Here is a 23,058-nt window from a genome sequence, read left to right as displayed (position 1 = left end):
ACTTGGCAAGGAGCTCGGAGGTGTCCAGGAAATCCAGATCCTCATTTTCAAAACTAGGGTGGCTAGTACAGCTAACTGTGCTTATGGGCCTTGAGGAAGAAACAATTCTCTTGGTGACAGAGAAAGGAGATGATTATGCTAAAGACTCTTTAACCCCCAGGGGCTGGTTCACTTCTGCTCAGCCATGCTGACCACGCCACTGGGGCCAGACCACTTCTGTGCACGAGGAGGTGGGGAGGTGGGGAGGTGGGCCTGGAAACGTGGTTAGATGTGAAACTGGGAGCCTAAGGCACAGGCTTCTGGACTTCACCACCATTCTTCTGGGATCTTTCTGATCCTCCTGCTCACACCTGAGGTGGAGGAAGTGCCTTTTGCCTCGGTGAACACAGGTGCGTGCGGGGCAACAGAGGCACTGCGGCAGGGCAGCTTTTGGATCAGCGGATAGGTGGGTGGTGCTCAGCTGGAGGAGGGGGCAGGGCGCATCCACAGAACTCCTTGGTCTAGGACTCTCCAGAGTTATCTGGACAAACTTGGAAAATAGCCAAGTTTGGAGAAAGCTGCTTCCAGAGGTCTCTGTTCCCAAGGTACCACCCCAGTATCCTCTGAGGTGCACCCTGGTATTCCAGACAGGCTTCCACGGGCTAAGAGCTGTGGCACACTCCACAACTCTTCCTGAGAAGTGGGCTATAAACCTATGTCCTGACATATGGGGCTGTAGTCCCCAAACCTCCTGTGTGGATTATCTAACACCGTGGAGCTGCTTCTCTTACCCAGTGACCCAAATGACTAGAGGGCCACCCTATCTCCCTGCAGACGTGGCTGTGTTTTCTTGGCATGCAGTGACTGACCTCCTCAGAAAGGGTGCTTCTTTCTTTCTTTAACTTAATTCTATTTTTTGAGATGAAGTCTCACTCTGTGGCCCAGGCTGGCCTCAAACTCCTGGGCTCAAGTGATCCTCCTACCTCAGCCTCCCAAGTAACTGGGACTACCAGTGGGTCACTATGTTGCGCCTGGTGCTACGTTTAAACATGTGATCCTACAGGAGGAAATGAACTACATAAAGGAGTAAGAACTTCCCAAAGTTCTTTGGAATGCCAGAACCACACATTAATGTATTCTTCTGTCTCAAGAGTCACCAAAGGGACAGTCTCTATTCAGGGAAATCCAATGACAGAGGCTTTCCCAGGGGCAAGGTGGTCAGTTCCCGCCACCAACATCAGACATCAAGACTTCACCAGCCTGAAATATGCCAAATGTGTGACAAAAAACAAAACAAAACAAAACACGAGCATGGGGTGAGCATCAAACCAGGTCCAAACACATCGCGATAGCACTTCCAGGGTCACTGCACTTTCCAAGCAGCACTTACAACCGCCTGTGTTCTCACAACACGGGCACCCTCCTGCTAGAGGGACTGCAGAGCCCTGCAGGTTAACCAATGCTCTGGAGGGAGGGTGACTGAGAGAAGCGCTTGGACATTTCTTTGTGCCAAAAAGAAGGACCCATTTCCATTCAAGGCAGTTCAGAAAGAAGGCTTTGGTTTTACCCTAAAACACCAGTGCCTGCGAACCCCATGCTTCCTGAAGGGAGCTGTCCTGGTGGCAGAGGCACAGGGAAAAAGCCAAAAAAACTCCGGGGCTACCCACTGGCCACAGTTGTTGAAGTCTGGCCCTGCAATCCAAGCACCCACCACTTTTCTTAACACAAAGTAAGAGGGTCAGGCCACTTGTCCCAAGGCTAAGTCATACCCCAAGCACCCCACAGCAAAGGCAATGCAGCACGTGGACTGGACCCACAGGGCACATAAGGGCTCTGCCACTGAACAAAATGGAAGCAATGGGCTGGTAGCAGAGCTTCTCTCTTTCCCTTTGAAATCCTTCTTCTCTTTCCTGATTCAGCAACACCAAGGGCACAGGGACACCCTCTGGAGGAATGAGCTCTTTCCCGTGAAACCTCCTGGGTAGTTTGAGATCAAGATAAGTTAGTTGCTAATAAAAAGTTAGTTGCTTCCACAGTTGACAATGGAACTTCTTGATCTTTGGGATCAAGCAGTGGTTAGGAAGGAAAAAAAAAAAATCACTACAGGAGACATCTGAGGGGCAATTTAAAATACAAACAGTATGTTGAAGTCTATGACTGTACCCATGATCTCGGGAGTGACACTGTCTCAGGTCCACAGAGGAGAACGGCCCCACTCCTAGATATTTGTGGAAGACTTTAGGGGGAAATGGCATATGGGCACCATTTACACCTGAGAGCTTTAGCAATGAGAAATGCCAGCAGCAAACTGAGGTGACAGATGCCCCAGCATTCAGTGCCAGTCAGCTTTACTCAGACTTCAAGTGAAATTCAAAAATTTAAAAATAAAAAATGTTGAAGCAAAAAGGGGGAAAAAAGTCTGCTCAGAAAACTCCAGCAGTTCTGATGGCTGACTTCTGACTGGGCTTCGGCCGAAAGAAGGGGAGCAGCTGCTGGTCATGCCAGAGGAAGGCAGATATGAAAGAGAACTGTGGCTGCTCCTTGCAGAGCTGCCTTGTGGTGTCCCTTGCACTAGAAAGCCAAGGAGAAGCTAAGTCAGGTATCTGGCCCACGTGTTCTGCCTAACTCTTGACAGTCCTTAAGCTGCAGAGAAAAGCAGAGTGGAAGACTGCATCCACCTGGACCCGGTCGCTGGGCTATGGACCCTACCGACAGAACCTGGCTTCTCCTTTCAACACAGATGTTTCTTGCATGCCCTTCAGTGATCTTGCCACAGAAGTGTCACAGAAGTGGGGCAATGAACTCCCAAGAGCTGGAGGGCAGTTATTTTTAGAAGCCCATTTGGAATTGGCTCTGAGTCAATATTTTGATAAGAGCACTTACACATCTCTTAAGTGACTCAAAGCCTTCCTAGCTAACCTTCCAGCTCAGGTTCAAGGCCCACCTTTTAAGGTGATTTGCACAGATCTCTGGAAGGTCATCCTTTTAAATCAGTCTTCACATTACAAAGCAGCTCAACTCCCTTAGCTGTGAAAGAGTACCAAGACAGGAACTAATGATTTTAAATTCATCTGAATGAATATTACATTTCAGTGTTTCAGCTGAGCTGGTTGTCTTAAAAGTCTTCATTATTAAGTCCTATTATTTGTTGGCAAACTTCTACAGAGGTCAAAAAGACACTAAATATCTAAAGAAACTAGATAAAGATACTAAATATCTCTTATTTCTTTTGGTGCCAGGGATGGAACCCAGGGCATGGCACACGCCAAGCACCTACACCACCACTGGGCCACAAGCCTATGCTGAAGGACTCTGCAGCCCGGTGTGTCCACACCTTGCTGCTGTGTAGCCATGGAGGTCTGCAAAGGGTATAGCGTGGCCATGCTCCAGTAAAACTGTTCACAAAAACAGGTGCTGGTAGAGGGCCTTAGTGTGCTGACCCGTTTTAAACGGAATGTAGTCCAAGATCATTATAAAACCCCAAATCTAGAAAAGTCCTGATTTTACTGAACACTGGAAAGAAATGACCTGAACATCTAAAATAGAGATCTAACACAACACATCCGGTTCCTAAGGGCTTTATTGAACATCCTGTGTCTGAAAAATTCAGCCCCTTCATATCCATTGGCCCAGCAAAGCACATGTCAGGGTCTGGGGAGAGGGAAGCATAGCTTCTGCAAACACTGCCTGATCCCGAAAGCCAACCTGTACCCAGACTCTTTGGCAACGTTAGTCACGAGCCACGGGAAAGTTTAATTCAAGAAGAGACTAACGTTACAAGCTTAACAGACATTAGCCAGGCAAACACAGGCATGTGTGTGGGTGGAGGAACAGGACAGTCACTTCCCTCCTCCCTACTCGACACACACACACACACACACACACACACACTCTCTCTCTCTCTCTCTCTCTCTCTCTCTCTCTCTCTCTCCCCGCCTCTCCCCCCCACCCCCTTTCTGGCATAGCACTTGAACATCACCCAGGAAAATTGGGCCACATACTGACCAAGGAAAGTGGCTGGGTTGCCAAGAGCTCCAAATCACCAGACCAGAGAAGCTCCCAACTTGGGAGCCAGTTACCCTGCAAAAGGCCTGGAAATCTACTGGAGCACTAAGTGAATGAGATTCTTAGACACTGTCATTCCCACAAGATGCAAACATACTTCAAATCTTGCCAAATTCAGTGCAGCACTGTGGGTATAAAATGCTGTAAAGACAGTAAATCACAACTGCAGTCAGGTTACGGGGCCTCAGTGGTGAGGGACCACAAGAAATTGAGGTGACTAAGGGGAATCCTCACTCCAGCTGGGGGAATCACTGCCACACAGCACCAGTTGACTTTTTTGTGTGTGTTTTTAGGTACCAGGGATTGAACTCAGGGGCACTTGACCACTGAGCCACATCCCCAGTCTTATTTTATATTTTATTTAGAGACAGGGTCTCACTGAGTTGCTTAGCGCCTCACTTATGCTGAGGCTGGCTTTGAACTCGTGATCCTCCTGTCTCAGCATCCCAACAGCTGGGAATACAGGCGAGCATCACCATGCCTGCCTTTTGACACAGCTCCAATCTTCCATATTATTTGTCAGGGAAGGGCATGAACTGATGGCTTCAAGGTACACAGCAACATCTGTGACTGCGGTTTTATGACGGATCTACCGAGCACCCATCTGACCTAACATTAGGAGAGGTACTTCTAGCATTCCAGAGACACAATCCAAATTGGAAACAACCCCACAAAGACTGGCACCAACAGACGTTGCAAGCAAACTCACAATCATTCTAAATGTATCCATGTCAAGTTGATTGGGGTTTACACAACCCCTCTAAATTCTTTGTTTCCATGATGCTGGGGATTGAACCCAGGTCCTCACACATGCTCTATCTATGAGCAACACCCCTGGTCACCTGCTACCATCTCTACACCTCCCTCCTTCTTCCCATTTTTCTTCCCTCCCACCCCCTTCCTTCCTTCCTTCCACAGAACCCCTACCCCCCCCACTTCAGCCCAGGCTCTCTGTTTCTTCTGCCCCCCACTATGTTTCTCTGCTGCTGCTTTCCAAATGTACAGTGATGTTTCTAAAACAAACCAGTAGGCATTACGCAGACATTGCTAACACTGCTTTACAAAGGCCACTGGTAACTTAAAGCCTACCCTTTCAGCTCAAGGCGAAGGCTTAAAGGCTGTGCTTAGGTCTTCTTATCAGTGGGTAGAAGCAGCTGTGGCCATGTGTCCTGGATAATACGCACTTTGGCAGAGACCAAATTAGAGAAATGGTGTGAAGAGAGAACATACCGGACCCCTTACCTTTTGTCCTTTATCCTTCTGAAACACAAAGACGGGCGGAGCAATGGCAGGCTTTTCTGCAAAGAGAAAGATTGGTTTTTTTCCCCCCAACACTATATTCACACAGTAAACAAAGCTACACCTTTTTGTAATAAGTTTAAAAATATATATGCATGTATATACATATATATATGAAACTCCACTAACACCAAACTGCTCTAGAATAGCTTCTTCACCAGGACACTTGGGTACGAGGGTGTGTTCTGCTGGTGAATGAAATCCAAACCTTATGAGATGATTTGTGCCCCTTCCTATGTGCATATTATGTGATAAACAAAATGCTTTCATGACTCCCTGAGGACAGGCATGAGCATGACAGTGGGAGGGCACCGGACTGCCACTCTCTAGCCCCATCAAGGGCACCTTGCAGGAAGGCCACTCAGGGTGCAAGCTCTTTATAGGGGACCTTCTGAATTCCAAAGGCTGGAGGCCAATTTAGCCCCCCCCCCCTTTTAAATCTGCAACCCAAAAGGAGACCCGCCTGCAGCCTCTAGAGCAAGGCTGCTGCTCTTTGGAGAGCTTGTATGGCCCAACACAACACTAGGTGGGATTTCCATGTGAGCACTCATTAAAAAGGAAGGCCAAACAGCGGTTGTTGCAAGAGAAAATGCTGTGGGATGCTCTACCTGAGGGGACAAGAGCAATGCAGCCTATGGTTCCCACCACTTGTCACCTATCAAGGCCTGCAGCCCTTTGCCACTTGGCTCTGACATAGGTGGCAGCTTGGGAAGCCCCTGCTGTCCACTCTGGGACATGCTCATGAGGACTGCCTTGAACCCCAGGCTTCGGGCCTGGGTGCACTCCCAATACTCCTGCAGGGTGCAGCAAGAGAAGCTGTTAATCTGGTGCCCATGTGCTGCATGCTGTGCCCTGTTGCCTCTATAGCAAGCAGAATTTGGGCATAGCCCTGTTCCTTGGCACCCTACTGTGGGGAGCCAGATGCCAACCCTGGAAGTGTGCACAGGCACTGTGTTACCATGTTGAGGATGCTCTGCGTGGGGAACTGGTGATGGGAAAAGGCCCCTAAGAGGGAGCTGTGCAGGAGTCTCAAAAAGTGCTGACAGAAACAGTGGCAACTTCAGAGGTGCAGCTTTTAGGGTGATGAGGGTGGGGAGTGGGTAGTGTGGCTCTGCTCTGGACATAAGGTGGTGTTGTAAAGGGTCTGGGGAAACATGTTGGGATTGAGAAAAAAGTCTGGAAAGGGGGACGTGGGCAGTGAATGCAATTGCTGAGGGGAGGCAGGTTTTAGGAGAAAAAGGGGTAAGCTGGTGGATGGCAGGGGCGCAAAGGGCTATCCAAACAGGTTTTTACATTTCCCTAAGCTAAATCTCCCTGGACAACCCGAATGAATAAACAATCAAATGAATGTGTCTCTGCCAGACAATAAAAGATGCCAAATGAATGCTGGACGGACTCGGGCAAGGCAGCAGTTGATCCATACTGTGTCTGCTGCCAGGGAGCCTGGAGACCTTCTGGCACTTCCCCTGGACCCCACAGGATCAGAACCAGGGCAGGAGGTCCGGACTACACCTCCACTTTTGCATTTGACTCCTCGGCTCCTAGATGTACAGGGAAGAACCAGGATTTCAGCCAGCTTAGCATCCCCTCAACCTCATTTTCTTTAGGGAAGAATCCCTGCCCCACCTCAACTTCAGCCCAGGCTCTAGGCCTGACAAAGACAGCATAGCATGCCCTGGCCCAGCGGACACTGGCATGTGGAACACAGCCAGGTCTATCTGCTGGAGCTACTGAGGAAGAGGTGCTCTTTTTCTCATGGGGCTGCTAAACTGGTAGTACGTGAGCCTGGGGTTGCCACAGGTACACGGGGCCAACCTTCAGGAAAACAGAGACAGAGTAGGGGGAAGGCTAAATCCCAGCCACACTGGTGGAGGCCCTGTGTTTGGAACTTCCTGATGCTAACCCTCTCCCCAGACATTTCAGTCAAGCCAATCAATGTTGGCTTTTGCTGCAGCAGCTTTGAGCTAGACCTCTACCCCTGGTCACTAAGACTGTAGTCTAAGAGGGCCATTGCAGACTTAATTAAACACCTGGTGCATTTGGGCACCCTGTGGAAGAAACCCTGGACAAGTCTCAAAGCCAAGCTGAAATTTTTTTTCCCCCCTTTTGTAGCAAGTTTCTCCATCTGACCCATTATATACTTAAAAGGTTGATGGTCTGTCTCCCCTCTGCAATATGAACTATGAGGTCAAAGACTATGCACGAGTAAGGAGGGCACAGAAACTGAACACGAGGCAAAAAAAAAAAAAAAAAAAACAAAAACAGTGCCAGGCTAGGAAGGAAGAGGTGGAATGCACAGATAATTCTTTGGGCACTGGTGATGAGGACTGTGTCAGCACAAAGGAAGCTGCAGCCATGTGGGCAACTACAGGAGGCTTGAGCTGTTGCAGTGCAAGGGCCCTGCTCAGAGCTACCTGGACCATGCGGCAGGGTCAGTGGGGGTGAGATGGGCAAGGGATACTCTGCACTCCATTTCACAGGATGCTCAGCTGGGGAGAGTGGGAAGCTACAGAAGAGGGTGTAAGGGTAGAGTTCTGAAAGCAACCAGCCAGGTGATTCAATCAGGTCCTCCCTAATTGACACCTGGTCCTGCTCCTGTGACCCATTTCAAGCACCACTCAGACCTCCTTTTTTTCTCTGTCTCTATTCTCACCCATCTCCGGCCTCCACAGAGCATCCAGAATCACTGGTGTAAAATACACACTTAAAACCGCAATGCCCTGCCACTAACAAGGGTCTGAGCTCCTTCAGACAGGCATGTCCTGCCACCGCCCCCACTTTCCACATGACTATGGTTGTGGCACTGAAGAGTCTACATGTCCCATTCTATGGTGTGCTTCTGCACTTCTGTATAGTTTCATCCCTCTGCTGGGAACACACAATTCACCTTCTTTTCTGCAGCCAACACTGTCTCCTGGACAGACATTGGCCTCTGTCAGGAAACTCCTGGATGCCCTCCTGAGCACATCCCTAGCTTGTATCAGGCCACAAGTCACTCCAAGTTACCTACCAGGGAAGATGAGAGACCACAGCCTCTGAAGAACTCTTTCTCCCAACATATGAACCAACGCACACCACCTAGAAATCATCCCCTTCAGTTCCACACACAACACCAGCGGCTATGTAATCACATAAATATTTATTAAGCCCTTATTCTGTGCACAGCACCAAGGGAAAATGGAGAACAGGAAGCTGAGGGTAAAATGTGATTAGAAAGGAAGGGGTATGTCTGCACCTGAGCTCCTGGCTGGATTGATCTGCTTGCTGGCATTTACCCCTGGGCTGGAAGCACTAGGGCAGGGGCCTCTCTGCTTTCTTCCCCTCTGTGCTTCAGTGCCTCACACAGAGCCTCACACAACAGCACTTGACAGGCAGCTGCAGACTGAATGGAATATTACCCTCCCCAAAGACTGGACCCTGGTGAGGCACGAGGAGGGTCCTCCAGAAGGAGAAACAATGGGCTACATCAATGGTAGGTGACAGGGTTAGGGTTAGGGTTAGGGAATCACAGTGGATGAAATCCTCCCCAAGAATTTGATCATGGACCACCCATGATGAGGCCTGAGCACAACACACACCAAGTCAACTCTGTTGTATGCAAGGTGATGGGGTTCTGAGCCTTTCACATCGAACAATACCCCGACTCTGGGTGGGTGGGCTCTACCATTTGGTATGTGAGGCTCTCCCTTCCACCACAGGCTTCCTCTCTGACCTCACCAATGCTTTCCAGGGTGCTGCATGCCAAGGCCCAGAAGGTGCCACCTCAACTCAATCCCTATCCCACACCTCCATTCCATGAAAGGAGAGAGTAAGAAGCTGGCCTGTACCCAAAATAGTAGTGGGGTGGAAGACTGCTTCCCAGCTTTCTAGGGTACAGTGCAGGCATCTCAGAATTCTGTCTTTAGATTTCTTCCCACCTCTGCTACATTATGCACAGCAAAGATAACCTCCAACAGATGTTTCGTGCATATGGCTAGCATTCGCTGAGCACTACACCATGTGCCAGGTTTACCTGTATCATCTTACTGCATCGTCACAAACCCTTCTTCTTTGTCAGGAAAGGGGAGGATGGGTACTTGTCAAAGATGGGTCAGGCCCATAAATCAGGTGGGCTCCACTTTGAACCCCAGGCACCACACCACACCACCATCCAGGCACCACAGGTGCAGAAGGGAGGGGATGAGATCCACCCCACTTGCTTCCTCCCACCTTTCCTGTGCAGGAGGCTGCAGAGCTGTGAAGCAGACACTCTTTTCTTTGGAGGAGTGACATCAGGAATAAAGCAGCTGTCAGCTAACATTCTCGATAAACACCTATGGAAGAGCACAAACTAAACTAGGGGGTGGGTGATGAGTTCTGGGGTATAGTGAGGCTGGTTCTACCTGTCACGTGACTGCCCACCTCCAAGAACACTGCAATTACGCCAACGGAAGATCCTGTGGAGACTGAAATTCTATAAGACTGTCAAGAAAAGAATTAGACACATTCTAAGGTGCACACTCAAGGGTGCAATAAGTTACACTCTGTCTTGTCTGTCAAGGGTTTAGTCATGGAATGCTTTGCACAACACATTCAGGATCTACTCTGACAAAACACATTCTACCTCCTCCCACATAAACTTTCTTTTTTTTAAATATATATATATATATATATATATATATATATATTTTTTTTTTTTTTTTTTTTTCTTAGTTGTAGTTGGACACAATACCTTTAATTTTTATTTTCATGTGGTGCTGAGGATCGAACCTAGTGCCTCACACGTGCTAGGCGAGTGCTCTACCGCTGAGCCACAACCTCTGCCCCTAAATTAACTTTCTTCTTTGCTCTGGAGGGAATAATGCACATATGTGGTGCCCACAACAGACCTGCCCCCCAAGCTTATGGCTGTCTCCAGTCCGCCATGGAGGATCTCCTATGAAAATGACACACAGAAAAAACTCTGCAGACCCAGGAAAACACAGGCAAAGCGAATCTGCAAAACCTCTGCTTTTTCTGTTTATTCCCCACTAACTAGTGTTTCCTATACCTGCCAGGAAATGATCCCTGGCTGGATAGCCACTTAGAATCCTTGACTAAAATGTCAAGGAGGTATTTATATAAAATTAGCTTTAATCCTGGGCTGATGTGTCTTAATCTTCTTATCTGAAAAAAAAATGTGGAAAACATTTCATCAACAACAGTCTATGAGTACATTGCTACTGCTTTATTCTGGTGACACCCACCATTTCAACCTCCTAGTCACTGATTTTCTCAGGAATTATTATAAACAACTCTGTGCTGCAACATGAAGACAAACCTGTCCCTAACATCAGCTCTATTCTCCAGCTAACTCTTCAGTGAAGAATGGAACTGACCTCAAACATACTGTTGCTAGGTGATGTGTCTCCAAGTCTTGGTATTTAAGTGCTCAGCACTCACTGGCCTCACTTGTGGAGTGCAGGGTGGGGGACAAGCAACTCACTTCTTCTTTTTCTTCTTTTTGGTGCTGGGGATTGAACCCAGGGCCTTGTGCATGCGAGGCAAGCACTCTACCAGCTGAGATATAGCCCCAGCCCAACTCACTTCTTTTTGTATTTCCCCTCTGGCAACTCTCAACTGGGTCTTATGGAGGCACAGCATTTAGAGGTGTCATGCACTTCTTTCTGGTATGCTCTTCATCTTGATGCTACTTTCACCTACTGAAATCCAAGCTGATCTCCAACAGTCTCATCTTACCGTCAGACTCCTAAATCTCCAAAGACGGCAGGAACAAGGAGTTACTCATGTTTGTTCAATGACCTTTACCAGACAGCAGACGGGTACTTTACACATCTACTCTCACTGAACCTCACCAAACTGCCATGATGAAAATTATTAGTTATCACCACTGATTTGTGAATCGTGAAATAAGCCTGATAAGCCTGAAAGGCCTTGGACAAATGGGTGCCTTGCTGGAAGTCACAGAGTTGGCAAATGACAGGAGGAAGGACTAGACCCTGATCTGCCTGATTTCCAAGCTGGGTGCGCCCCCCGCCCCAATCTCATGAGGGCCAAGCCACATTCTGCGGCATTTATCTTTGTACTCTCTGGCCCTGCAGCTAAACCCTCCTACCATCTCCATTCCTGCCCCATGTGGCACTTGTAGCCTGGGCACCTATGTGCCTTGAGTCCAACAAAAACCCCATAAACTTATCAAACAGGTAAATCATATAAACGCCAGCAGCTTTGCCTAAAACTGTAGGAGAAATTCACTGATGCAGCTCTGATGGCACTTTTCTGTCCCACCACTAGGTGGTGTGTCACGGACACAGCCAAGGTGAAGTGAAAGTAGATGAAAGTTTGGGGGAAAGTTCCGGCAAAGAATGGAAATCCCCACTATAAAGGGCTTGGAAGGAAATATCCAAGGACTGCAGAACTTGTGCTGAAGCAGCTGACAAAATTGGTGACACTTGGTTGGGTGTGGTAATCCCAGGGACCTGAGAATCTAAGCGCATAACACCTCAGAAGAATTTTAAGTTCAAGGCCGGCCTGGGCAATTTAGGGAGACTCTTATCTCAAGGGCCAGGGATGTAGCTTAGTAGTAGAATAATTGCCTAGCATGCATGAGACCCTGGCTTCAATCCCAAGCACTGCAAAACAAAAAACAAACACTGGTGACACTTGGAGTGTGGGCTATGTATGTGTGTTTAAACCTGTCTCAACCACTTGTGGTGAGGATTCTGGCCAAGTTACCTGACCTTCCTGTACCATGTTCTTGATTGGAAAACAGAGCGGGTGGCTTTACCCTGAGGAAAGGTTGAATAAAATGATGCATTTACAAGGCTGGGAGAAGAGGCTGGCACACTATCTGATCCCATATCTGAACAGGTATTTAGTATTATAAGCGTACTCGGAATATGGAGTAAACAACACGCCAAGGACACCTTGAAGTATGAGTCTTGTACCCAAGGCCAAATGCCAGTCCCTCAAGTCACCAGCAATGATAAATGCCTCATGGTTTGGCCCTTTCCAGGGGACGGAACGTATAGACTGGGTTCAGGAGCTGCCTGGACACTCAGGATACTTAACGCAAGTGTTCAGTCACTCAGAATCCCCAATCTCTTCTGAGTCAGGTGGAAACACTGAGGTGATCTGAGGAAAGGCCAGACAGTCAGGACCTCAGCTCTGGCAGGGTTTCTTGAGCCAGTGTCTGCTCTGTTCCAGGCCCTGAGATTGGCACTGGAGACAGGGATGAAAAGGCAGATAAGGCCTCAGCTCTTTAGCAGGGAGTCAGAAAACAAGTACCCAGTTGTATGCAGAGATTATAGGGTAACTGTGGATAAGTGGTAGAGAAAGCAGCAGGAGGTGAGGAGATCAAGGACTCTCTGAGGGGTCACTTGAGCCTCAGACATGTAAGTCCAAGAAGGGACAGCCAGGTGAAAGAAGGCAGAGGATACTGAGCAGAGGGAATCCCAAATATATTCCTGAAGACAGAATGGGCTCACAGAGGTCTGTGTAGGGTGGTTGGCAAAGGGTAGGTAAGGCCCAGAGAGTGCTTGGCCCCACAGGCCTTGGAGAGGAATCTGGATTGTGTAAAGGGAGCCAGTGGACGGGGTCCAAGCAGGGAGCAGCATGATTTGCTTTACACATTTTAAAATGCACCCCTGGCAATGGTCCCTTCTCTCCATTTTTATGTTAGAATAACTACAATACAGATTCAGCATCCCTTATGATTGGCACCAGAAGAGTTTTGGATTTTAGAATATTTGCATATACATAAGGTATTTTGGGAATAGGACCCAATCTAAGCACAAAATTCATTTATATCCCATATATACCTTGCAACACATAGCCTGAAGGCAATTTTATACACTATTTTGATGACTTTTTTTGTGCTGGAGATTGAACCCAGGAGTGACTTAACACTGAGTCACATCCCCAGCTCTTTTTTAAAATTTTATTTTGAGACAGGGTCTCACTTAGGGCTTAGCTTAGTTGCTGAGGCTGGCTTTGAACTTGTGATCATCCTTCCTCAGCCTCCTAACTCACAGGGATTACAGGTATGTGCCACTGCATCTGGCCCAATTTTAAAATAATTTTCTACATAAAACCAAAGTTTCAGGACACCATAAGCAGAAGATTTCAGTGCTCAAAAATTTTTAATTTTGGAGCATTCCAGATTTTGGACTTTTTGGATACTGATGCTCACGCTGGGAACACTGAGAGGACCTTGTCTTTGTGAGATGGAAGCAGATGTGAGGAACTAGAGAGAATTTGAGTCACTGAGTCTAGCAGTAGAGGCGATATGGTGACCCACAGTAATCTGGTGGTCTTAGAAGGAGCAAAGTGGATACAGTTTGGATATCTGAGACAGACCATGCTAGTGCTTTAGCTGGGGTTGGAATGAGATGGCCATAACCAGCCTGTGAGCGCTTCTTGCTCCCTCAGGGGCATATGCCCTCAGCTAAAATAACTGTCATTGCTCTGATGAAAAGATGATGATGACTCAGACCCAGTCCCTGGACTCTTCATGTCCCTAGCGACCACCACCATCAACGCTGCAAGACAGCCCTTCTTTGAGTGGAAGCTGGTCCATTTTCTCACCCTCACCTGCTGAGAGCCAAACTCTCAAAGGACTGTTTTCCCCTCTTGCACTCTGCTCTTACAGATGCAATGCAAGAATTAATTCTGGGCAAATAAATCCCCAAGATTCTGTGTGGTAGAACTGCAGGCGCTAAACTCAGCAGAAATTTTAAAACTACTATAAAAGGCAAGGCTTGTCTTCTGAACATGTGCAAGGAGTAACTACTATTGTATCTAAGAGATCCTATTTTTCTTTGAGCATTGTAAATAGTTCTCAAACACCACAACTTGCATGGGTCAGTTTTTGGGAGGAGAACAAGTGCCCACGGGACTGATCCACTGGAATGGGTGAGTAGGGATTCCTAGACTCACTGATTAGAGATGGACATGCTAGTCTCAGAGGCCCTTCCTGCTTACATGGCCTCAGCCTTCAGTCCCTGTAAACTCGGCATCTCTGGCATTCTATCAGGTCCCCACCTGGGACCTGAGACAGTGCTAAAGGACAAGAAAAATACTGTCCCTCCTTAATAGGAAGAGGCAACTCCTGATGCCTACTTGGCTGCCAAAAGGTCATAAAGGAAAAGAAGGCTGGGAGAAGCGGCCCTATACTCTAAGTTAGCAGATAATTTATTCCTAGGTAGCTTTGTTTAATCCAGCAGTTCTCATCCAGGATAACTCTGGCCCCCTGGGGACATGGCCAATGTTTGAGGACATTTTTAGTTATGGCAATAGCAGATTAGGAGTCTGGTAATAGCACCTATAGACACAGTAGATGGAGAAGAGGGAGACTGATCAATATCCTCTGATGCAGAGAACAGTCCCCTAACACTAAGAATGATCCAACTCAATGTCAAGTGTGTTGAAGTACAGAAATCTTGCATTAATTGTTTGGGGGAAAAAGCAAGTTGGATTTCTACCCATATTAGACACTAGAATAAACTTCCAATAAGACAGACAGTATAAAGCAGGGGGATTTCAGCTTCTGGGATTGGCCTTCTCTCTCTCTCTCTTCCTACTCAGTGTATGGATTTAAATGTGTACAGCATCCTAGGACCTCAGTAGGGTAGACGATGATGCAATATGATCTCTTAGGTGCCAATGGACTCCCTAGTCCAGGAGTCCTCAGTTAGGGGTGATTCTGTCCAGACACCTAGCAATACCTGGAGACTTTTTTTCCTTGTCATGCCTGGAGGTGGAGGGAGGACACTAGCACCATATGAATAGAGACCACTGATGATGCTAAATGTCCCACAATGCAAAGGATGGCTCCTACCAGCCCCATATCAGAGAACCTGCTCCAACTAAAAAAAAAAAAAAAAAAAAAACCCTACTTCGCTCTACCCACACACCCAATTAGAATCAAAGTTAGCAGAGACAGACACATTCCTAATACCAACACAGTCTTTCAACAATCTCAGACTTGCTTATTATCATTCCTATTTTACAGATGCAGGAACTGAGTTCAAATAACTTACCCAGTGTCCTGGGGCAAGTAAATGGCTGAAGTAAGACACAAACCAAGGACAGTCAATTCAAGCGCTTCCAACTGTGCCACAAGCTGTCAATGAGAACCTGCTGGCTAGGTCTGGTTTAGAATTCTCCTGAGGCTGGAGTTGGGGCAGAAACCAACACTGATCTCAATACAGGTCTTACTCAAGCCCTGTACGCAGAGGCACTGCTATCACAGGCCAGCAGTTCTCAAACTTTTTGATCTCAGGATCCCTTTCTATGCTTGTAAATGACTTCTGATCCCCAAATGTTTTTGCAAATGAAGGATGAGCTACTATTATACTCACCATATTAGGAAATAAGCCTAAGGAAATTTCAAAACACTAATTAATTAAGGATAATGAACTTGGAAACAATTAACCTAAATAATGTATTTTTTTAATGAAAAACCATTTTCAAAAAATAAAAAGAATTTGTGAGAAGAGCAGCATTAGTTTACATCTTGACAAATCTCAATAATGCATGACTTAAAAAAGAAAGCAGAATTCTCTTACTTGCTTCTGTTTATGTGTTGTAGGCTAGGGAGGTGGCTCAGTGGTGGAATACTGGGTTCTATCCCCAGCTACACACACACACACACACACACACACACACACACACACTGTTGCCGTATGGCATGTCATACACCCTCTGGAAAACTCCCATCGTGCAAGAATGAGAGTTAAAAAAAGCAAACAATGTCTTTTTATTATTATGAAAATAGTTTTGAACTTGCAGTTCTCCTGAGAACACCCTGTAGACTCCCAGAAGCTCCTGGACCACCTTTGAGAAGCACTGTTATGCATTACTCTCTGAGTACCAGCATTCCAAGGACACTGAATCCGGAATTAATTACAAACCAATTCCAAAGCACCAGGAGTTTTATGCTGAGGTTCTATGTTACAGAGCACTCGGAGGGCAGAGAATGCCAAGTCTGAAAGGCTGCACCATCGAAATTCAAATGCCAACCAAGGTCAGACAGTAACCAGAAAGTGAGAAAGTGGGCCAGATCCTGAGCAACATGGAGGAGGCTATGAGGGTTCAGGAGGGCGCAAGGTCTATCTCCAGGGCAGCTGCTGCTCCTCAGCTCCAGGTTATTCCTGTTTTCAGAGAAATCAGATATCTGAATACCCACCCCCATTTCAGAATTTTAAAGTGTTGGCTCCTAATTAAAAACAAGGAGAAACCTAAATGGATTAAAATAAACATATCTGCTAGCCCCCCAGGCAAGTTACAACTTCTGCCTGTGGTTTTCAACTCTGGCTTCCTGTTGTAAAGTATCTGTGAGCTTTTTGAACTACAGATGCCCTAGATCTCTGGCAACCATTTCAGATGGAGCAGCCCAGGCAGCAGTTTTTATTCTCTTCAATAAGATCCTTAAGCAAGGGTGGAGCACAACCAAGGTCCAGATTCACAAGTGCTATGCCATACATAGTACTGAGTGCCAAGACCACCAAAGAGGATGTAAACCGGGGACATGAGGGTGGCAGGAGGTGGGGGGCTTTACAATGACCCCCTAAGCTATACAATTTTCTACAGTGCTCAAACAGACCACACTCCTGGGCCAAGGATTCAAAGGAAGATCACTGTGTAGAGGTGTCAAAAATAATTCCCCGTGCATTGGGCATGGTGGTGGCATACACTTGGGAAGCTGGGGCAGAAGAATCATAGGTTCGAAGCCAGCCTCAGCAACTTAGTGAGGTTCTAAGCAACTCAGCGAGACTCTGTTTCAAGATTAAAAAATAAACAAATAAAAAGGGCTGGGGATGTGGCTCAGTGGCTAAGCATCCTTGGCTTCAATCTCCAGTACCAAATAAATAAATAAAAATCCCCTTAAAACAAAGAAAGCCTGCTGTTGCCACCATCATCACCAGATTCAGAGTAGACAGTGATGCAAACCCATTTGCCTCAAGGCTGCTTTAAAGTACCATGGAGAGCTGCCGTAACTACAGCAAAGTCAACACTGGCCACTTCTGCCTTTCTTGCATCATCCTTATTGTGTTCCCTTCTCAGATGCCCCGACAATGCAACCAATCTCACTTCTCTTATCCCAGGCCTATATTGTGTCTAAATTCACTAGGCCAGCATTCAACCTGTACCTAAAGTGTTCCCTTCCCAGCCCCGAACAACTGGCTCTCCTCCAAGCTCCATTCCAAGCTCATGTGGAATGACACTTGCTGCCTCCACTCACTCCAAGCCCTGATGAGCACAGACACACATCCAGAGCTTCTGCACACTGATCCTACCTGGCCCCAATGCCAGCAAATGCCCAAGGCTAACAACACTGCTGAGGTCATTGCACAGTCCAGGAATCCAAGAAGCAGGCTGAAGACTTGGTTAAAGGTTTTATAGAACCATAAGCTTCTCTGGTCTACACATGGGTCCCCTGGGAAAACTTAAACTTTCTTCAAAGGGCTCTAGGCTGTTATGATTCTCCTCGGCTACCCCTACCCCCAGGTCGACTCTGCTACAGAGATGAGACAGGAGGCACAACTGAGTCCACAGGACAAATGCCAGAGTTCACTTTTGTCATAAATCCAAGATGATTTTCAAACACTTGTTTTCCCCTTATTCTAAAAATTATGTTTAGAGCAGGAAAGGAGATGACAAAAATTGTGTGAACTGAAAATTTTTACTATTTGAGTTTGAATTTAAAAATTCAGTTGCATCTAATCCCCCAAATCAACAACAAAGATACAAACTGAGAAAAGATAAACCACCCCTGAAAATCTCCCGACTCACACTTGGTCAGGATAGATCAGGACAACTTTGACCCCCAAGGGATACTGGGAAATGTCTGCTGACATTGCAGCTGTCAGAACTGGACACAGGTAGGATATGACAAGAGCACCCATCTAGTGGGCAGAGGCCCGGGTAGTGATCAAGCGCCTGGAGTGTACAGGGTGTCCCCAACCACAGTGAAGGAGCCGCTCTCAGATGTCCACTGTGCCGAGGCTGAGAAACCCCAACCTGGATGTCACATAAGGCAGAGGGACTCAAGAAGACCAATGGCCCACTCCTCCTAATGTCCCACCATGGCTCCCCTGGGGCCATCTGAGTGGGGTGGACTCGATTGCACCGCTCAGACCCATGCCTTGCTGGGCACCTGATCCCCACGTGTGCAAGACACAACTTGCTGCAGGGAAATAGTTGCCACTTGAGAGGGTGTGTCCCTGTGATCTGTACTCAGTCCCTCCTGTGCCTTAGTTCATCAGTCCTAATGGCAACCTTGAGGGAGCACAATGCTCTTTGCGCCCATTTCACTGGTGAGAAAACCAGCCTCCCAGCAGGAGCGTCCACATGGAGCCCAAAGACAAGCCCAGTTCTCTGCAGGGCAGAGCTCACGCCACTGTCACTTTATACCAGTGAGTCTCCGCTGGGGCTGTTGTGCCCTCTGTTCCTCTGACTGGATGGGAGGCTGGGTGTGGAGACATTTTGGGTTATCATCACCCCTGCGGTAGGAGGTGTGTTACAAGCATCTAGTGAGTAGGTTTGGGGATACCACTATGCTGCCAAACATACGGCCATGTACAGGACAGCTCTCTTCCCAACAGGTTTATCCAGCCCCAAATGTCAACAGTGCCAAAGTTGAAACCTTGCCTTACACTGTCTCCTAGGTTTCCACTATACAATACACATCTACAGGCCAGAAAGAAAATGTCACCTTTAATGCTAAAATCTAGACTCCAAAATATTCTATGCTTCAAATGTACTTTGCTCACCTTGGGAAAAAACTCTGCCTTCAACACCTGACTCAGTTCACAATGTAAAAGAACTCAAGAAACAGCATGATTAACAAGTTTGGGAGTTACAATGAGGAAAATTCGGGGGGGAGGGGGCGTAGAATATTCTTGGACTCAAATGTAAAACACATACACATTCTTAAGAAAGACGTACACACAACTGAGACACACAACTGAGTTTCCCTGCACACAGCATAGCTAACCTGATTTGCTGAAACCAATGCTTCTCAACACCAGCTAGCTGTATATAGAGTCACCTGTGCTGCTCTCTGTCAGACATTCAGGCCATCTGGAAATCCTTCACAGGATCAGAATCTATAGGGTGTGGGAACTGGGTACCTGTACTTTTAAGAAAAGCTCCCCAGGTGATTCTGATACCCAACCAGACTGGACAGCCAGTACTTCAGACTGACACACAGATGGGAAAAGTCCAGAGTACAGAGACAGAATGGATGAGGGCAAATTTGGATATGAGGATGGACCAACTTAGGTTCCCAGCTTGGAAAGGCAGAAGCCAAGAAGCTGTTAGGAGATTAAACAGCGAGAGGGAGAACATGGCTATAAGGCAGTCCCCATAGTTTCAAAATACACTGGCAAGGAAGTCCTACTTTACCTAGTGGATGAGACATCAAACATCCTAAGCGGCCATACATGCTAAAAACAGAAATGGATTCTTCAAGAAACATTACAGAGACCGACTGAAGGATGGTAGGGCTATCCGAGGTTCAGAGATCTACTAAAACTTGATCTCCTCAGAATGACTGCCACTAGTGTCAAGATGAAATGGTGTGGCATTTATTGAAAAAAAAATTTAGCACAAAATATTCCATTCATTTATTTTACATATGTCCACTTAATATGCAACTTATAATGGATAGCTTATGTATACTACGCAATAAGCAGTAACCCCTGGAAAACAGCAAACCATAATTTTCTTTGTGCTCAAAGGTACTCCTCACAATAAGGATTCTCACTAATGAACTCAACAACTCATTAATTCACCAAACATCCTTTGGACACCTACTCTGTGCCAAGGACTGTTCTGGATGCAGGAGCTCCACCAATGAACATAACAAACATTTCTGCCCTCATGGAGCTCATATTCTAGTGGAGGGGCAGTCAAACAACCAGGTAAAACTAGCATGCTGGGTGGGGATAAGTGCTGTAGAATAAAATAAAGCAGCCTAAAGGGAATAGAAAATGTGGGCACAATTTAAGGTAGGTAGCCAGATAAGTTCTTAATAATAAAGTAACATAAATGAGTAAAAATCTGGAGATAAAGGAGCAAGTCATGGGTGTACCTGGAGGAAACAGTTGCAGGCAGATGAACCATTAGGAAAAAAAAGGCTAAAAGGAGGGAGTACATGGCTCACTCAAGAATACTGAGAAAACCTGAGCAGCCAGAGAACAGCAAGTCAGGGAGACGGTGGTAGAGAGAAGGGTAGACAGGTATTAGGGGTGGAAGTAAAGGAAGCCCAAGTAGAAGGCCCAGTTGGTAGTGAGATGGCATCACTCTCTGGAAATACTTTTAAGGTATAAACTAATAGGATTTACTGTTGATTTATGGGAGGAACCAAGAGTGACTTCAAAGTTTTCGATCTGAGCAATTCAAAAAATGGACCTACCACTTAGTATAAAGGGACAATGACTGTGGTATGGGCAGGTCTGAGCAGGAAGCTAGGATAAAGATCTTGTTTTGGACATGATGTCAGATGTGCCTATTAGATATCCAAATGGAGATGTCAAATATAGACATGGCTCTCCAGTTCAAGAAACTATATGAGCTCAAGAGGTAACTTTACAGAGTAGTCATATTGATTCCCGTTAATTTATTCAGGCCCATTTCTGCCTTTCAAATGGATCGCATGAGTTGGAGTACCTCCCCTCCATGGGCTCCTTTGTCAGATAAGAGATTCAGTGTAAAATGGTCAAGTCAGAGGGCTCTAAAGTCAGATCACTTTGGTTCACATTCCTGCTCCTTCCTGTGAGACCTGACTTGGGTAGGTAACTTAATCACTCTAACTCAATATCCTCACTGAAAGAATGGGACTACCAGTATCTACTTCATGGAGCTTTCCTGGGGAGTACTGGAGGGATAACTGTCCCTGTACCCACTCCAAATGCGCCCCAAGGCTGACCACTTACTATGAACACTCGTGCACAGTGCGGGTCAGGATGGGAACCCCAGGTCACCCTAGAACAGCAGGGAGCATCGCACGGGGAACCAGAGCCAGACAGGTACAGCTTGCCTGCAGTTGTGCACCGAGAAAAGGAGACAGCTAAAAATAGAACCTCGGAAGTCCTCAAGCCGGAGCAACACGATCGTGGACGTAGGCAGACATCAGCCTGATCGAGTGCTTCCTCTTGGGGATTTGGAGGTGCAACCTTGTCGAAAATGCTCAGGAGGCAGGTCAGCGCTCCACAGAGGAGAGAATCACAAGGTCTCTCTGGAAGTGCAGCCAAAAAATAAAAATAAAGGAGGGGCAAAAAGCAGCCCGGCTTCGGCAGCCCAGCTCCTGTGGCCGGGCCTAACTGGGGACACGCGGCGCCGCGAGGGACCTGCGGGAACTGGCGGGAATGCGGGTGCGGAGCTCGGGCGGGGGCGGGGAGCAAGGCCCCGGCTCCCTGCGGGCTCGGCGTGGCGGCCACCGGCCGGGCAGGGGACGCCGGTGCCGGGCGAGGGGGCGGGGAGGGAGCGTGGCGCGCGCGGGCCACCACCAGGCCTGAGGTCTATTTACATCCGCGGCCGAAGCCCGGGCCGCGCCTCCCGCCCCTTCCGGCCCCGGGCCGGGCTGCGGGGCGGAAGCGCCTCTGGCCCGCGGCCCCGGCGGCCTCCCGGCGACTCTGGCCGGACGGCGGCAGGGACCGCGGCTGCCGCGAGTGATGGGCCGGCGGGTGAGGCCGGCCTGAGGAGACGGAATGGGGGGTGGCTGAGGAGCCCCCGAACCTCCAGGACGGAGCGGACGGGACGCCCGCACTCAGGGACGCCCATCCCTCGGGCCTGTGGCCCCGCAGCCTTCCTCCGCCCGCTCCCCAGCCGCCAGCTGGCCCCCGACGGCGCCTCCCCTACCTTCGTTCGCCAGGTCCGCCATTTTACTTCCTTAAGCCCTCCCACAAGGCCCCGCGCCGGCCCAGGCTCGCCAGTTTTCTGCCGAAGACCGCTGCGCGTGCGCATTTAATAAGCTGACTCCCAGCAAGGCGGGCAGCCCGCGCCTGCGCACTGAGCTGCGCGCCGAGTCGAGCTCCTACTCGCGCTCCAAGCACGCGCCTGCGCACTAACGGCCCCCCGCCTTCTTCCCGCCGACGAGGGGGGCGTGGTCACGTGAGCGCGCACGCGCGGGACCAGCGCGCGTTTACTGCCCGGCGGTCCCAGCGGCGGTCCGGTGGTTGCACTACCCGGTGGTGATCCTGGGGTCCGAAGCGGCAGGAGGGCTTGCGGGTCTGGTGCGCAGCTGCCGCGGCCTTCCTCTAGGTGAATCCTCGGCCCGAAAAGCGAAGCCTGATCTCGCTCCTCGCCGCGGTGCAGGAGCACCGACCTGGGGGCGGGCCCGTCGCGGGTGAGAGGGGCGCGCAGCCCTAGCCCGCAGGTGCCGCCTGGGTCGGGGACAAGACCTTTGATTCCCGCGACCCACGGGAAGGGACGCTCCGGGACGCTGGCGCCAAGCCGGGCACCAAGGCTCTGCAGCTGTGAAGCTGCCGAACTGCCCCATCTGCGGACGGTCTGCGCCTTCACTTGGAATTGCAGTTGGCGCCACGTCTGGACACCGGATGCCGGCCAAGAGCTCTACCAGGAGCCACGTCAAGATGTGACCACCCCCAGGAGCTTGGGGAGAGGGGACACCCAGGGCCTGCCCCTGCTTGCCTGCTACCTGTCTCAGCATGTCTTTTGGGCTAAAGTACAGCCCAGGTCCACCTGCTCTGCCCGCGTGGCTGTCCGGCC

At 48.5% G+C, this 23,058-nt stretch overlaps 1 protein-coding gene across 9 annotated transcripts in view; it reads right to left on the bottom strand.

Moving 5' to 3' along the window:
* The window catches only part of Ranbp3 (RAN binding protein 3), a 55,583-nt gene extending 33,275 nt beyond the window's left edge, over window positions 1-22,308 (bottom strand). For 8 of the 9 annotated variants that reach the window (XM_076850812.2, XM_076850823.2, XM_076850870.2 and 5 more), the window contains exons 1-2: window positions 22,189-22,292; window positions 5,287-5,342 (exon numbers count right to left, since the gene is read on the bottom strand). In XM_076850812.2, the coding sequence (XP_076706927.1) occupies window positions 5,287-5,342; window positions 22,189-22,210 (78 nt within the window). In that variant the 5' untranslated portion in view covers window positions 22,211-22,292. Of the gene's footprint in view, window positions 1-5,286; window positions 5,343-22,188 lie in introns of all 9 variants that reach the window. The other variant, XM_076850852.2, reaches the window with a different exon arrangement.
* Window positions 22,309-23,058: the final 750 nt, after the last annotated feature.

The sequence above is a fragment of the Callospermophilus lateralis genome, chromosome 1 (assembly GCF_048772815.1).
Source record: "Callospermophilus lateralis isolate mCalLat2 chromosome 1, mCalLat2.hap1, whole genome shotgun sequence".
Classification (NCBI taxonomy): Eukaryota; Metazoa; Chordata; class Mammalia; order Rodentia; family Sciuridae; genus Callospermophilus; species Callospermophilus lateralis.
This window is presented reverse-complemented; position numbering and strand designations above follow the sequence as displayed.